Source organism: Mirounga angustirostris, unplaced genomic scaffold (assembly GCF_029215605.1).
Source record: "Mirounga angustirostris isolate CCGP_5_RB_7025 unplaced genomic scaffold, mMirAng1.0.hap1 SCAF_13, whole genome shotgun sequence".
NCBI lineage: Eukaryota > Metazoa > Chordata > Mammalia > Carnivora > Phocidae > Mirounga > Mirounga angustirostris.
In genome coordinates, this window is record NW_026991721.1 from 748,797 (window position 1) to 761,549 (window position 12,753).

The 12,753-nt window shown below is 55.8% G+C and overlaps 1 protein-coding gene across 4 annotated transcripts in view; it reads left to right on the forward strand.

The window, feature by feature from the left end:
• AP2A2 (adaptor related protein complex 2 subunit alpha 2) overlaps nt 1-12,661 on the forward strand; it is an 88,739-nt gene extending 76,078 nt beyond the window's left edge. For all 4 annotated transcript variants that reach the window (XM_064575974.1, XM_064575976.1, XM_064575975.1 and 1 more), the window contains 8 exons: nt 4,197-4,357; nt 6,250-6,332; nt 8,397-8,486; nt 9,277-9,400; nt 11,262-11,378; nt 11,467-11,536; nt 11,667-11,801; nt 12,487-12,661. In XM_064575974.1, coding sequence (XP_064432044.1) covers nt 4,197-4,357; nt 6,250-6,332; nt 8,397-8,486; nt 9,277-9,400; nt 11,262-11,378; nt 11,467-11,536; nt 11,667-11,801; nt 12,487-12,564 — 858 coding nt within the window. In that variant the 3' untranslated portion in view covers nt 12,565-12,661. The remainder of the gene's footprint in view (nt 1-4,196; nt 4,358-6,249; nt 6,333-8,396; nt 8,487-9,276; nt 9,401-11,261; nt 11,379-11,466; nt 11,537-11,666; nt 11,802-12,486) is intronic.
• Nucleotides 12,662-12,753: the final 92 nt, after the last annotated feature.

Here is a 12,753-nt window from a genome sequence, read left to right on the forward strand (position 1 = left end):
ATGCAGAGACCAGGGCCTTTGCTTGTCAAGAGTGTGCTTATGTCTGAGCCCTGGTGCTCCTCGGCGGGATCTGCTTGTGTGTCCCCACTGACCGTGTGTCTGGCCCCTGAACCGAGGATGCCGGGCCTACCACGAGCCCTATATTCAGGCCTCCCCAGGCCCCTGACTAGGGGTCCCCACTGCGACAGGTGTCACCTGAGTCCTGATTTGGAGGTGCCTTCTTTAGTCTGGACCTTCTGGCATGTTTCCTTTTGATGCCTGCTCCGTGGTTTTTGGCAGCTAAATTTCATGAATTGATTTTGCAGTGAATGATAAATACATGCTTTTTCTCCAGGTGGTCATCATCCCTTTGTCCCTGAGTAATTTAGCAGGGCTGGCTTTTCAAGCTCCGTGCCTCTGAACCCATCCCCTGGGCACAGAGTGGACTTGAGTCTTGAAGGCAGTGACTGGCTTGCCCCACCCCAGGAGCGCGGACACTTGTTGGTGAGGAGGTCCCGAAGGTCATCTTAGTGCCAGGGTTTTGTTGATTGGATTTGTGAAGTGGCCTGATTCCAGGAGGTAGTGGGCCTGCAGGCTTGTGCGTGAACTGGTTTTTGTGCTACACCAGGTTCTTCCCATGGTGCTGGGGGTGGTGGCTCGTCTGCCTGTGGCATCGTCTGGACTCGGACTCGCGTGACGCAGCGGGGGGCTGTCTTCCAGGAGAAACTGGGATGGCCTGTCTGTGCCTCGGGGGGCAGCCCCTGCCGAGTACCCTGACGTGAGCAGCGGAAATGGGCATTAATATCTTTGCTGATGGTTGTCATTGGTCTCTTCTTATTTGGTTCTTGATTTTTCTTGAGAAATGTATGTGTACCAGGCCTTGGGCCACGTGTGGTTTGCCCGGCCACGTGTGGTTTGCCCAGCCACATCCAGGCTGTGGCCCTTGGGACTCCGTTGGCCCCTTTCTGACGCCGGTTGTGAGCAGTGAGCCCCACTTTGAGAAGGCAGGTGTGATAAGATTTAACAAGTTGTTGATAAGGCATGTTCTCAGGGGTGGGGAGGAGGGAGGCTCTCTTCCAGGTTAACTCGGCAAATGTTTTAACTTTAGGCTATGAGTTTTTTCTTGACTGTAAGTGCCTGGCGAGGAGATGTTTGTGGTTGTGAGCAGATGGCCCTTCTGAGCTGAGAACTGGCAGTGCTGCGGATATAGCATCATGATCACTTGAGTGGTGATCTGCTCTCAGTGCTCAGACGGCCGGGGGTCTGATCAGAGACCCCTCCAAAGGGGGCGGGAGAAGCAGGGCAGAAAAGGGGGGAGGGGCCCCTCTGGGTTGAAAGTCTCCTCTAGTCTTCCTTCCCACCTCAGAGGGGAGGCCCTGCCTCAGAATGGCATTGAGATATCTGGATTTTACGTGGAAAACAGCAGTGTGTTTTTTTTTTTTTTTAAAGATTTTATTTATTTATTTGAGAGAGAGAGAATGAGAGAGCATGAGAGGGGGGAGGGTCAGAGGGAGAAGCAGACTCCCTGCCGAGCAGGGAGCCCGATGCGGGACTCGATCCCGGGACTCCAGGATCATGACCTGAGCCGAAGGCAGTCGCCTAACCAACGGAGCCACCCAGGCGCCCCAAAAAACAGCAGTGTGTTTTACTGTGGTGTGCTATCGGTCAGAATGTCTTACTCAGGGTCACAGACGATGCTGGAAGAATGTTTTCTTTGTAACAGGCTGCTCTCCTTGGGTCCACCTTCCGTGGGCCTGGGGCCTCGGCCCCTGTGCCTCCTGGCTGCTTGTCTGTGCATGGTGCACGTGCATGGCAAGCATCTCTTGTGGCGCCAGGGCCATCTTTGGTGGGTGTTTGGAGACATCCCAGTGCTCCTGGGGCTTTTAGGCTAGTAGCGGAGTTTGGAGCCAACATGCACTCTGTAGGCGTGCGGGACTCTTCTTGCTGTTCTCCTTCCTGCTGTTGTTGCCGTCAAGGTGAGGAGAAGGAACGTGTCTGATGGGTGTTGGGCAGACTCCCCAGGGATGGTCTCCTTGAGTCCTGAAAGGAAGAGGAGTCAGCAGAGAGGCAGTGGGTCTGGGGACCTGCCCCGCGGATCTGGGGAGTGAGCAGTTGTCCAGGTGGGTCCTCCCAACAGAACAGCCTTGCTTCTGTCTGTTGTAATTTTGGGGGTGCATATTTGACTTAATTGGACAAAAGGTTTTCTTTAAAAAAATTTTTTTTGAGAGAGAGCGAGAGCATGTGCCTTCACGTGCTTGGTGGGGGGTGGGGTAGGGCAGAGGGAGAGAGAGAATCTCAATCAGGCTCCTCATCCAGCACAGAGCCTGACGTGGGGCTCGATCTCACAACCCTGAGGTCATGACCTGAGCCAAATTGAAGAGTCAGACACTTAACCGACCGAGCCACCCAGGCGCCCCTGGACAAAAGATTTTCTTTAAGAAATAAAGGGGGCGCCTGGGTGGCTCGGTCGGTTAAGTGTCTGCCTTCAGCTCAGGTCATGATGTCAGGGTCCTGGGATCGAGCCCTGTGTCGGTTGGGCTCCCTGCTCGGTGGGGAATCTGCTTCTCCCTGTCCCACTGCCCTGCCTTGTGCTCTCTCTCTCAAATAAATAAGCAAAATCTTAAAAAACAAACAAAAACTTTTGAATTGGGGCATCTGGGTGGCTCAGTCAGTTAAGCGTCTGACTTGGTTTTGGCTCAGGTCATGATCTCAGGGTCCTGGGATTGAGCTCCATGTCGGGCTCTGTCCTTGGCATGGAGTCTGCTTGGGACTCCTTCTCGCTGTTCCTCTCTGTCTTTCCGATAAAGAAATCTTCAAACAAACAAACATTTGAACCATTATTCAGGAGCCAGTGGTAAAGATCTTGCAATAGGTGGCAGGGGGCGACAATCCCCACTTAGGCCGTAGGTGTGTCAGCTACAGGAGACACCTTGCTTGCCTGATTCCGTGCTCAGATGGTCAGACTCCTGCAGTGACAGGGAAGCAGAGTTTCGAGGAGTTGTGCTCCCAGGAGCCCTGTCCCGTGCAGTGAGGGCCAGGAGCCACCTTGAGAGGTCACATCCACACCCTCGCTCATGTTGCAGGAATTTCTGGTATTCCTTCTCTTGACACCTCCTCTGTGGTCCCCATCCTTTCTCTGGGGGCCCTGCAGGGTTGGTCTCCATGCGCTGTATACCACCGCCCCCCCAGCCTTGAGGAAGGAGGGGCCGTCAGCAGAGCAGGGTTCTTGGCCCCGTCAGACCCACGCCCTCTTGCAGAGCACATGTTTTGTGATGCCTCCTTTATCTCAGAATGGAATTCCTATGGCAGTCAGAGGCCTTGCCAGCGGTATGACTGGCCAGTGCCCAGGGTGGATGCCCACGTGCTGGGGGAAGAAAGTACTTGGCCTCCTTCAGCTCACAGGGTAGTTGTGTTCCTGAAAAGATGAGTGTATGTTAAAACCCAGCAAAATATGAATGCAGCAATGTAAAATGGCATCAGGATGTAGTCTCAGATAATTCCAGACTGACTTGTACCTTCACGAATGTTCAGTGGGACACTCAAAGTCATTCAAGACCAGCCTCAAGGCCGAGCGTCTCATCTCTGCCCTTGTGGCGGCACCGCCCTAGGGGTAACCAGAGCCCGCTCGCCTCCCGAGGTGCAGGGCCAGAGTGTGCATGTCAGCTGGGTGTGTGCTTTGTGGGGGGGAGTGGTCCCCCCGTGGCTTTATTCTTTGTCTTTTGCCCTACTAGGATCAAAAAATCATTTAAAAAAAAGATGTCTGTTGTATACGTTTTTTATCTGTTTTTTCCCTCTGTGACTCAGTAAGGCTTACACATGGTTAAACCAAGAGTGCGCCCTGAGTTGCTTGCTGACTTCACCTCTCAGGCTCACTCCCACTTCGGAAGGTTGACCGTGGCGTGTGAGGTCTTAGTTCTTTTTGGCCTCCTTTGTGGCAAAAGTGTTTTCAGAAGTTTTTTTTCCCATTCAGATAATCTTCATGAAAAAAAGGTTAACTCTTTTTCCAGTCGTGTGAGATTGTGACTGATCCTCCAGCTGTGGGCTTCAGGCCTGACCCTGGGGTGCAGTCGCCCATCATGTGCTGGATGCTTGCTGGGCACAGCCTGGCAGGAGCCGTGGGAGGGGGGGTGGGGGGCAGGTGGCGCAGGTGCTGGTACTTGCTTGGCCTTGGTGTGCCTGAAGGTTCCCCGCTGACCCTCTCCTTCCCTGTTTTCCAGTCCACGCCTTCTCCATCAGCAGACCTCTTGGGTCTGGGGGCTGCACCCCCTGCCCCCGCGGGCCCCCCACCCTCCTCCGGCGGGCTCCTCGTGGATGTGTTCTCAGACTCACCCTCCGCGGTCGCACCACTGGCTCCCGGCTCCGAAGACAACTTTGCCAGGTAGTTGGTCTCTCGTGTCCTCAGGACAGGGACTCTCTCGGCATCATCCCCTCTCTGCATGTGCCTGGCAGGTGCCCAGCCTGCCCTTTCTGTTAAGACACATTCCTCAGTTGCACCCTCCTGCTTTATCCCAGTCTATCTGTCCCGAGGTGCGTGCCATCCTCCCCTCCGCCAGCCCCATCTTCCCTGCTTCCTGTGTCACCTCATCAGGACTGCCCCACCCCCGCTGTGCATGGAGCCCTGCTTCCCGTGAGCCTTCACGTGGCCCCTCTTCCCCGTCTCCAGGACGCGGACGTCACACTGCCCTTCCCAGCATGTTTTCTTTCCTGCTTTTTTTGCTGTACTGTTCCGTACCTTTTTTCTGTCTGCTCTCTGTCCCTCGTGTCTCTGCTGGTCTTAAATCCGGCCGGGAGGTGTGGGAGGGCTTGGCCTGGGTGTGGGGGCAGGCCGGCCAGACGGAGAGGAGCATCTTCACAGAGTGGCCCCTTGTCCTTGGGTGTTGTGACGACAGCAGCAGGATTCTTACGGTTTTGCAGTTTTCCTGTCTCTTGGTGTTCGTACTGTGTGTGAATTCTTGCTTCCTGTTGCTTGTTGAAGGTGATAAGGAGAGGTGGGTTTGGACGGGTGCGAGTTATGGTCTGTGGCTTCTAGAAGTGCTGAGTTGGAGATTGAAAAGCACCACACACTCAGTTGTGTTGTGGAAGAAGGTTGTGCATACCAGATGGGCTGCATTTTGCCTTCTGAGGCTTCCTGTGCAGCGTGAGCAGCTTGAACTGGGCAGAGAGCCTGTTGTGTTGAGATGGGGGTGCTGGACGAGGCGGGAGGGCAGCCTGGGGCCCGAGAGGAGCACAGCTCCGTGGAGTGGGCCCCGTGGTGGACGGCCTGGCCATCCGTGGACGAACCGTGCCTCCTGCTCTGTCTGCCACTGCTGCTTCCATGTGAGGGCGGCTGTGGCGGTGCTGCGGGCTGGGGGTCGTGTGCACACGTCGTCGGCAGCACCTGAACCTCCGTGGGGCGCCCGGGGGCACCTTCGTACCAAACGGGTGGGGCAGGGCTGCTGCTGGCTCTGAGCTTCTCCGGGCCGGCAGCACAGCTGGACTCGGAGATTCTGGGGTAGAGGGGCGCTGCCAGGGAGCGTCTGTCTCTCGCTGCCCCCCGATGTCATGGAGGGCTCCACGTGGCGGTGCCCTTCCTGCCCGCCCGCCCCACCGCCCACTCTGGACTGTGCCTCCTCCTCCCTGTGCAGATGGGGAGCCCCCAGAGTAGGGGGCCAGTGAGCGGGGCGGCTCGTGTTCCTCAGTGACTGTGCCGCACCTGCCCTGCCCCTCGCTCCTTCTTTTGGTCCCAGTTCACCGCATAATGGTGATTTGTGGTAGAGGAGGCCAGGACACTTAGCTTCTCAGAGAGGAGTACAAGCAAAACTGAATACACGTTATTTTATTTTCTTCCGATTCTGTGTAGTGTAGACACCATGTAGTGAGCCGCATCCTGGGCCCACGTGGGGTGCAGACACTAACCCTGCACTGAGGGCTGGGCATCGCCTGCAGCGGCCCGGCTGCCATGCTGGTGGTCACCCCCAGAGCTGTGGCCAGCGCCCGGCGTCAGGTCCGGCCTGAGAGCGTGTGTGGGCCCCGGCGTGTGCGTGTTTGAGTCGTGGATCAGCGCTTTCGTGGAGGGCAGAGCACCGTCCCGCCCTGTCCTGTGTGGTCACACCCCGGGTCTCTGGTGGGCACGTTTTACTGATGTTTCTACAGTACTTTTCTACTTTAACTTTACTTTGAGTCCGTTAGAGGTTTTTCTGGCCTTTTTGTTTGTTAGACTCTTTTTCGAAGTGAATCTTCATGTTTTCATGGGGTGGCTCTGAGGGACTCACACGCTGTCCCTTCCCCCAGGTTCGTCTGTAAAAATAATGGTGTGCTCTTTGAGAACCAGCTGCTTCAAATTGGGCTGAAGTCCGACTTCCGGCAGAATTTGGGTATGTGCTTCAGTTACTTAACGGAGCCTTCACTTAGAAACTCGGGGCAGGAAATATTTGCAAGTCGCGCATCTGGTAAGGGCTTAGTTTCCAGAACACACAGAGAACTCCTAATCTCAACAGTAAAACAACAACCTGATTCAAAGGTGGGCGGGGGACTGGAGCCGACGTCTGCCCAGGGAAGACCTACAACTGGCCAGCCAGCAGGGGAGATGCCCACGTCCTTGCTCGTCAGGGACACGCACATCAGAGCCACGGCGAGGGCCCGCCTGCGGCCCTGAAGACGGCTATTGTCCACCGACGGCAGAAACCCCGCGAGTGGGAGCGCGTGCAGGGTGGACCCTCCCGCACACTCGGCGGGAAAGGAAGCCGGTGCAGCAGCCGTGGAAAACGGCGTGGCGGTTCTCAAACAGCTGAAAATGGAGTGACCGTGTGTTCCAGCGATTCCTCTTCTAGGTATTGACCCAGAGAACCGAAAGCAGGGACGCGAGTGGATGCTTGCACACCCACGTTCACAGCCGCCGACACAGGGAAGCAGCCCAAGCGTCGTCGACGGACGAGCGGATAAACGTGGTCCATCCACACACCAAACCACATCACTCAGCCTGAACACGGAGGGACACGCTGACACCTGCCAGAGCGTGGGTGGACCTGGGGGACGTGATGCTGAGTGAGATAGGCCAGACACAGAGGGACAAGTACTGCAGGATTCCCCCCACATGAGGTCCTTAGAGTCTCCAGATTCACAGGGAACAGAGTGGATGGTGGGCGCCGGGGGAGGGGCAGGGGTCGGTGACTCAGGGGGACAGAGAGTGGACGGTGGGCACTGGGGCCGGGGGAGAGATGGGGGTCGGTGACTCGGGGACAGAGAGTGGATGGTGGGCACCAGGAGAGGGATGGGGGTCAGTGACTCAGGGGGACAGAGAGTGGACAGTGGGCGCCAGGGGAGGGGTGGGGGTCGGTGACTCAGGGGGACAGAGAGTGGACGGTGGGTGCTGGGGCCGGGGGAGGGATGGGGGTTGGTGCCTCGGGGGGACAGAGAGTGGACGGTGGGCTCTGGGGCCGGGGGAGGGATGGGGGTCGGTGACTAAGGGACAGAGAGTGAACGATAGGTGTGGGGGAGGGATGGGGTTGGTATCTCAGGGGGACAGAGTTTCCCTTTGGGATGGTGGAAACTTTTGGAGAAGGATGGTGGGGATGGCTGCACAACAGTGGGAATGTGCTTAGTGCCCCTGAGCTGTGGGCTTAGAGACGGTGAAGATGGTACATTTTATGTTCTGTGTATTTTACCGTGACTTTTATAGACTTTTAAGTCTCTGCCCAAAGAAAACCGTCCACTGGCTGTTGGGGTGCTGCTGGGGGCGCTGGTGGATGGACGACTGCCCACCTCCCTCTTGGGTGTCATCTCTGAGCCTTGTGAGGACCGAGTTTTTTGTGTGGCAACAAGTGCACGTGTGGACAGCCAGAGAGAAATAGCGCATCAGCCCTCCAGGGATGTTTTAGGGATGTTGTGAGGATTAACAGAAACCTTCTCCAGGGGACTCTGTACTGAGAGCGGGTGGTGCAGCATCCCTTGTCCTCTGGGCCGTGACTGTCCCCCCACATTCGGGGGTCAGTGGGGTGGTGGTGCAGTTTGTCCTCATCGGAGTATTTGAAATTCACTTTCCATTCTGAGTTCAGAGGGAATAAAAATGTTCAGAAAGATAAAGATTTCTGTTGCGATGTTAAGTGACGATATCGGGGCGTCCTTGCCTCCAGCGTCCAGCTCGTGAGCTGCTGGGGCATCACTGTGTGTGAGGAAGGTCTGGCCAGGCCTCCCTGGAGGTGGTGGCCAGGTCCTTGGTCCCAGGTCTCCGGCAGGGCGCCGTCCCAAGAAAGGCTGCGCCTTAGATGGAGAGCTGGAGCTCCCCCAGCAGGGGGAGCCGTGACCCCATGTCTGCCCGCGGCCAGAGTTCCGCCCCGGCCCCTCTCTGGAGTTCAGCTGATGACAGGGACTCTTGTATTTTTCACTGTTAACATTCCGGTTCAGGGTGTGTATGAAACAAATTGTGTTTTTCCTTCTAGGTCGGATGTTTATATTTTATGGAAATAAGACGTCCACGCAGTTCTTAAATTTCACTCCAACACTGATCTGTTCAGATGACCTTCAGACGAATATCCTTGGTCTCGTGTCTTCTGTGTCCCCAGCAGACAGGCATTTGGGGTTTAGAGGAGGGTTTTGAGGAAGTTGTTCTTTATCGTAAGGGCCAGATGCTCCAGGTGCTGCGGCGCCCTCGAGCTGCTGTCTCGCGTCTAGAGGGAGCTCCTGGTGGCGCGCGGGAGACTGGCACGCAGGCATCCGCTGCTGAGCCGTTTGGTTCCTCGGACTCCCTTTTGTTTTCCCTTGTTTTGTTCTGTCACGTGATGTGTAAGCCCCTCTGAGCTCTGGTCTCCTCTGGGAGTCTCCCTGAGCGAGCAGCTGCCGACAGAGCGAGCGCGGGCTCGGGCCGCACGGTGCTCGTCTCTAGCGGCTGTGTCCACACTGGAGCGTGGTCCCTAGTAAGTGCCAGGAACGTGGTTAGAACGTGACCAGCTGATGCCAGCTGTGGTATCCAGATCTCTTCCTCCCAAGGATGGGCCAACCAAACGAGGGAGGCTTGGGAACACCCCAGTGCGTCTGACCAGGATGCCGCCTCCCCTGAAGGAGGCGTGCAGAGCAGCAACCTGCTTGCCACAGGCCAGGCCTGTTTAATTTTAAGGTAAATGTTGAACATAGATTGTTAAAGGCAGGCGTTTCTAATCAGTAATTAAAAATAACACGTATATAGGATCAACTGTATTGGAGGTCTCTTCCAAGATCAGCAGCGTGAGCTCTGACTCACAGACCCCATTCTAGAACGTTCTGGGGCTTGCTCGGCTTGGGCACAGTTCCCCAGTGTTGACACGGCCTCCTTGACGCATGCACATCTGAGCTTGCAGACCAAGCCCGTGGACCCAACCGTGGACGGTGGTGCCCAGGTGCAACAGGTTGTGAACATAGAGTGTGCGTCTGACTTCACGGAGGCGCCAGTCCTCAACATCCAGTTCAGGTGAGGAGCTCTTAACCAGCCTGCTCTTGCCTGGGGCCTGGGGCTGCGGGGTCGTGCCCGCACACAGCCGGGTCCCTGTGAGGCCTTCGTCCTCGATGAGCCTCCGCTGCTTCCTTCGGAGGCTGTTGTGAGGGCGGAAGGGGTGGTCCAGGTGAGTGGCGGCACCCACCGCGCGCGCTACAACGTCAGGTGCGTGGTGTTTGGGAAACGAGGGAGAGGCAGTGTGCGCAGGGTTGCGGGAGGCCACTGCGAGCCAGAGCTGTGTTGCTCAGGCCCTGTGCTCTCTAGCTGAGAGACGGGAACTAGGGGGCCCGCGCTGTGGGGCTGGGACCAGCTGGGTCCTGTGTGCCCCTGTGTGGGCCGTTGTGTGGATGGCACCCAGGCCCTCCCATCCGGGGGTGCATTGTTGCCCAGTGTCCTCCAAGCGTACATACTGCTTGGTCATTATCTTTTTTTTTTTTTTTAAAGATTCCATTTATTTGAGAGAGAGAGAATGAGAGAGAGCGAGTACATGAGAGGGGGGAGGGCAGAGGGGGAAGCAGACCCCCCTGCTGAGCAGGGAGCCCGATGCGGGACTCGATCCAGGGACTTCAGGATCATGACCTGAGCCGAAGGCAGTTGCCCAACCAACTGAGCCACCCAGGCACCCGGTCATTATCTTTTTTAAGACTAATTTATTTTAGAGAGAGAGGGAGAGTGGGGGGAGGGGCAGAGAGAGAATCTCAAGCAGACTCCCCGATGAGCCAGAGCCCGACACGGGGTTCCATCCCGGACCCTGAGATCAGGACCTGAGTGAAATCAAGTCGGACTCTTAACCCACTGAGTCCCCCAGGTGCCCCGCGTTTTATTTTTTATTTGTTTATTATTTTTTTAAAGATTTTATTTATTCGACAGAGAGAGACACAGCGAGAGAGGGAACACAAGCAGGGGGAGTGGGAGAGGTAGAAGCAGGCTTCCCGCCGAGCAGGGAGCCCGATGCGGGGCTCGATCCCAGGACCCTGGGATCATGACCTGAGCCGAAGGCAGACGCTTAACCGACTGAGCCACCCAGGCGCCCCACCTTGATTATTTTTTTTTAAAGATTTTTTTTTTAAATTTATTTATCTGAGAGGGAGAATGGGAGACAGAGAGCATGAGAGGGGGAGGATCAGAGGGAGAAGCAGACCCCCGCTGAGCAGGGAGTCCGATGCGGGACTCGATCCCGGGACTCCAGGATCATGACCTGAGCTGAAGGCAGTTGTTTAACCAACTGAGCCACCCAGGTGCCCTGATTATTTATTTTTTTTTAAAATATGTTTTGTGTTGCTACTGGGTTCCTGGCTGTCCTTTTTCAGTGAGTGGGAGAGAGTGTATGTGAACAACTGGCTTCTGTAGGTTAAAGTTTTGGAAAAGGATGTTTTCAAACATTAAAAACACAGATAACTGAAGATCTTGTGCTTTGTAGAATAGGGAAATAGGCAAATATTTGTTGCATTCTGTAGGCAAACACTTGTTTTAGTCTCTTTTCATAGAAAAAAGAAAAATCCCATACAATTTAAACCAACTTAGAGTTGTAGGAAATGGGCTATGGGGAAAAATGAGGAGATGTAGAAGCCCGAGGTTGGTCTAACAGGCCTGGCAGTGCCTGGCTGGAGCTGCGCCCCCCAGACACACACACAGGCTGGTGCAGCGCCTGGCTCGTTGGTCCTCGTCTGCCACCCTTCCAGAACATTCTGTTCCCCACGCCCCTCCCACCCTCCGCAGCAGCAGGCATTCCCTGTGCCCCGTTGATTTGCAAACTAGGAATTTGGTTCTGTAGTTGAGATTCTGAATTTTTGGCTGCTCATGTGCTCTGCTCACTCTGTCTCTGTGTTGCTCGTAGGTATGGGGGAACCTTTCAGAATGTGTCTGTTAAGCTGCCTATCACACTCAACAAATTTTTCCAGCCCACAGAAATGGCTTCTCAGGATTTCTTTCAGCGTTGGAAGCAGCTGAGCAGGTGAGTGATGGGACGTGGAGTGGGGGCAGGGCCGGGTCCTCCCACGCTGACCTGGCTCAGTGTGGTGACTGTTGGTTTTACCTCCCAGTCCCCAACAGGAAGTGCAGAACATTTTCAAAGCAAAGCATCCAATGGACACAGAAATCACCAAAGCCAAGGTAAGGCCTGTTGATGGGTGTTCCCAGGGTTGGGACGCTGCCCGGGGCTCTGGAGGGAGGCAAGTTGTGTTGCTCTCCCTCCATCATCCCCGGTCTCACTGCCCTCTGCACCTGTCTCTCTGTGACACAGATCATTGGGTTTGGTTCTGCGCTCCTTGAAGACGTTGATCCTAATCCTGCAAATTTCGTGGGGGCTGGCATCATACACACCAAAACCACCCAGATTGGATGCCTACTGCGTTTGGAGCCAAATCTACAAGCCCAGGTCAGACTTCTTGAGGAGATAGCTGTATACGCCCGAGCTGTGTTCCGGTTGTGGTGTGATGTGGGTCCTAAGTGGAGTCGTCTGAGGAGTTCTGACGTGTCCCCTGTGTAACCTCCACCATTCTGCTGATACATAGAACATTTCTGTCACTCCAGAAAGCTCCCTGGGGTCCACTCTCCCTCCGGCTGTCTTGACCTCCTGTAGAGACCGCCACCACGGGGCTGCCGTCCGTCCGGCCCGGCCCTGCGCTCCAGCCCTCACCCTTGTGGTTGTGCGCGTGCACGATTGGCTTACCTAGTCCTGTGGACGCACCCCTGTGCCCGGCCCGTTGAGTGGAGCCACTGCTCACCTTCGTGCGGCCGTCTGTCTTCCCTTCACTTGGGAAGCGTCCGGGATGGAAGTGCAGGCTCCCGGGCTCTGCGCCCTGCTCGTGCTGCAGAGTGGCCCCCAGCTCTGTGCCCTGCCCGTGGTGCGCGAGTGTTCCAGCGACTCCACTCGCGGGCTGCCACTAGTTACTGTCAAATTTTCTGTATTTTAGCTGCTTGAGAGTGTGTTTGCGTAAGTCTTTGTAAAATGCTGGGGCTCGGTGCCTCCAGGGAAGCTCTGAGCAGGGGAGCTCGAGGGGCCGCCGGCTGAGGGCTCCTGAGCCTGCGTGCGGCCACTGACCTGCCGTGTTCTGTTGCAGATGTACCGACTCACGCTGCGCACAAGTAAAGAGACCGTCTCTCAGAGGTTGTGTGAATTGCTGTCAGAACAGTTTTGATCAACGAGGATGGAGGATCAGGCTCCTGTGTGTTGCATTTTTCTTCATCTCTGTCATTTGTCTTCACTGCCGTGCTGCAAATAAACAGCCCTGTCTACAGGCGTCTCTCAGCCTTGCTTCTCCAAACCAGATCCCTTTTGGGTCGGCATGGGGATACCAGTTTGTGTTTAAGAACAACAGGCTGAGCCT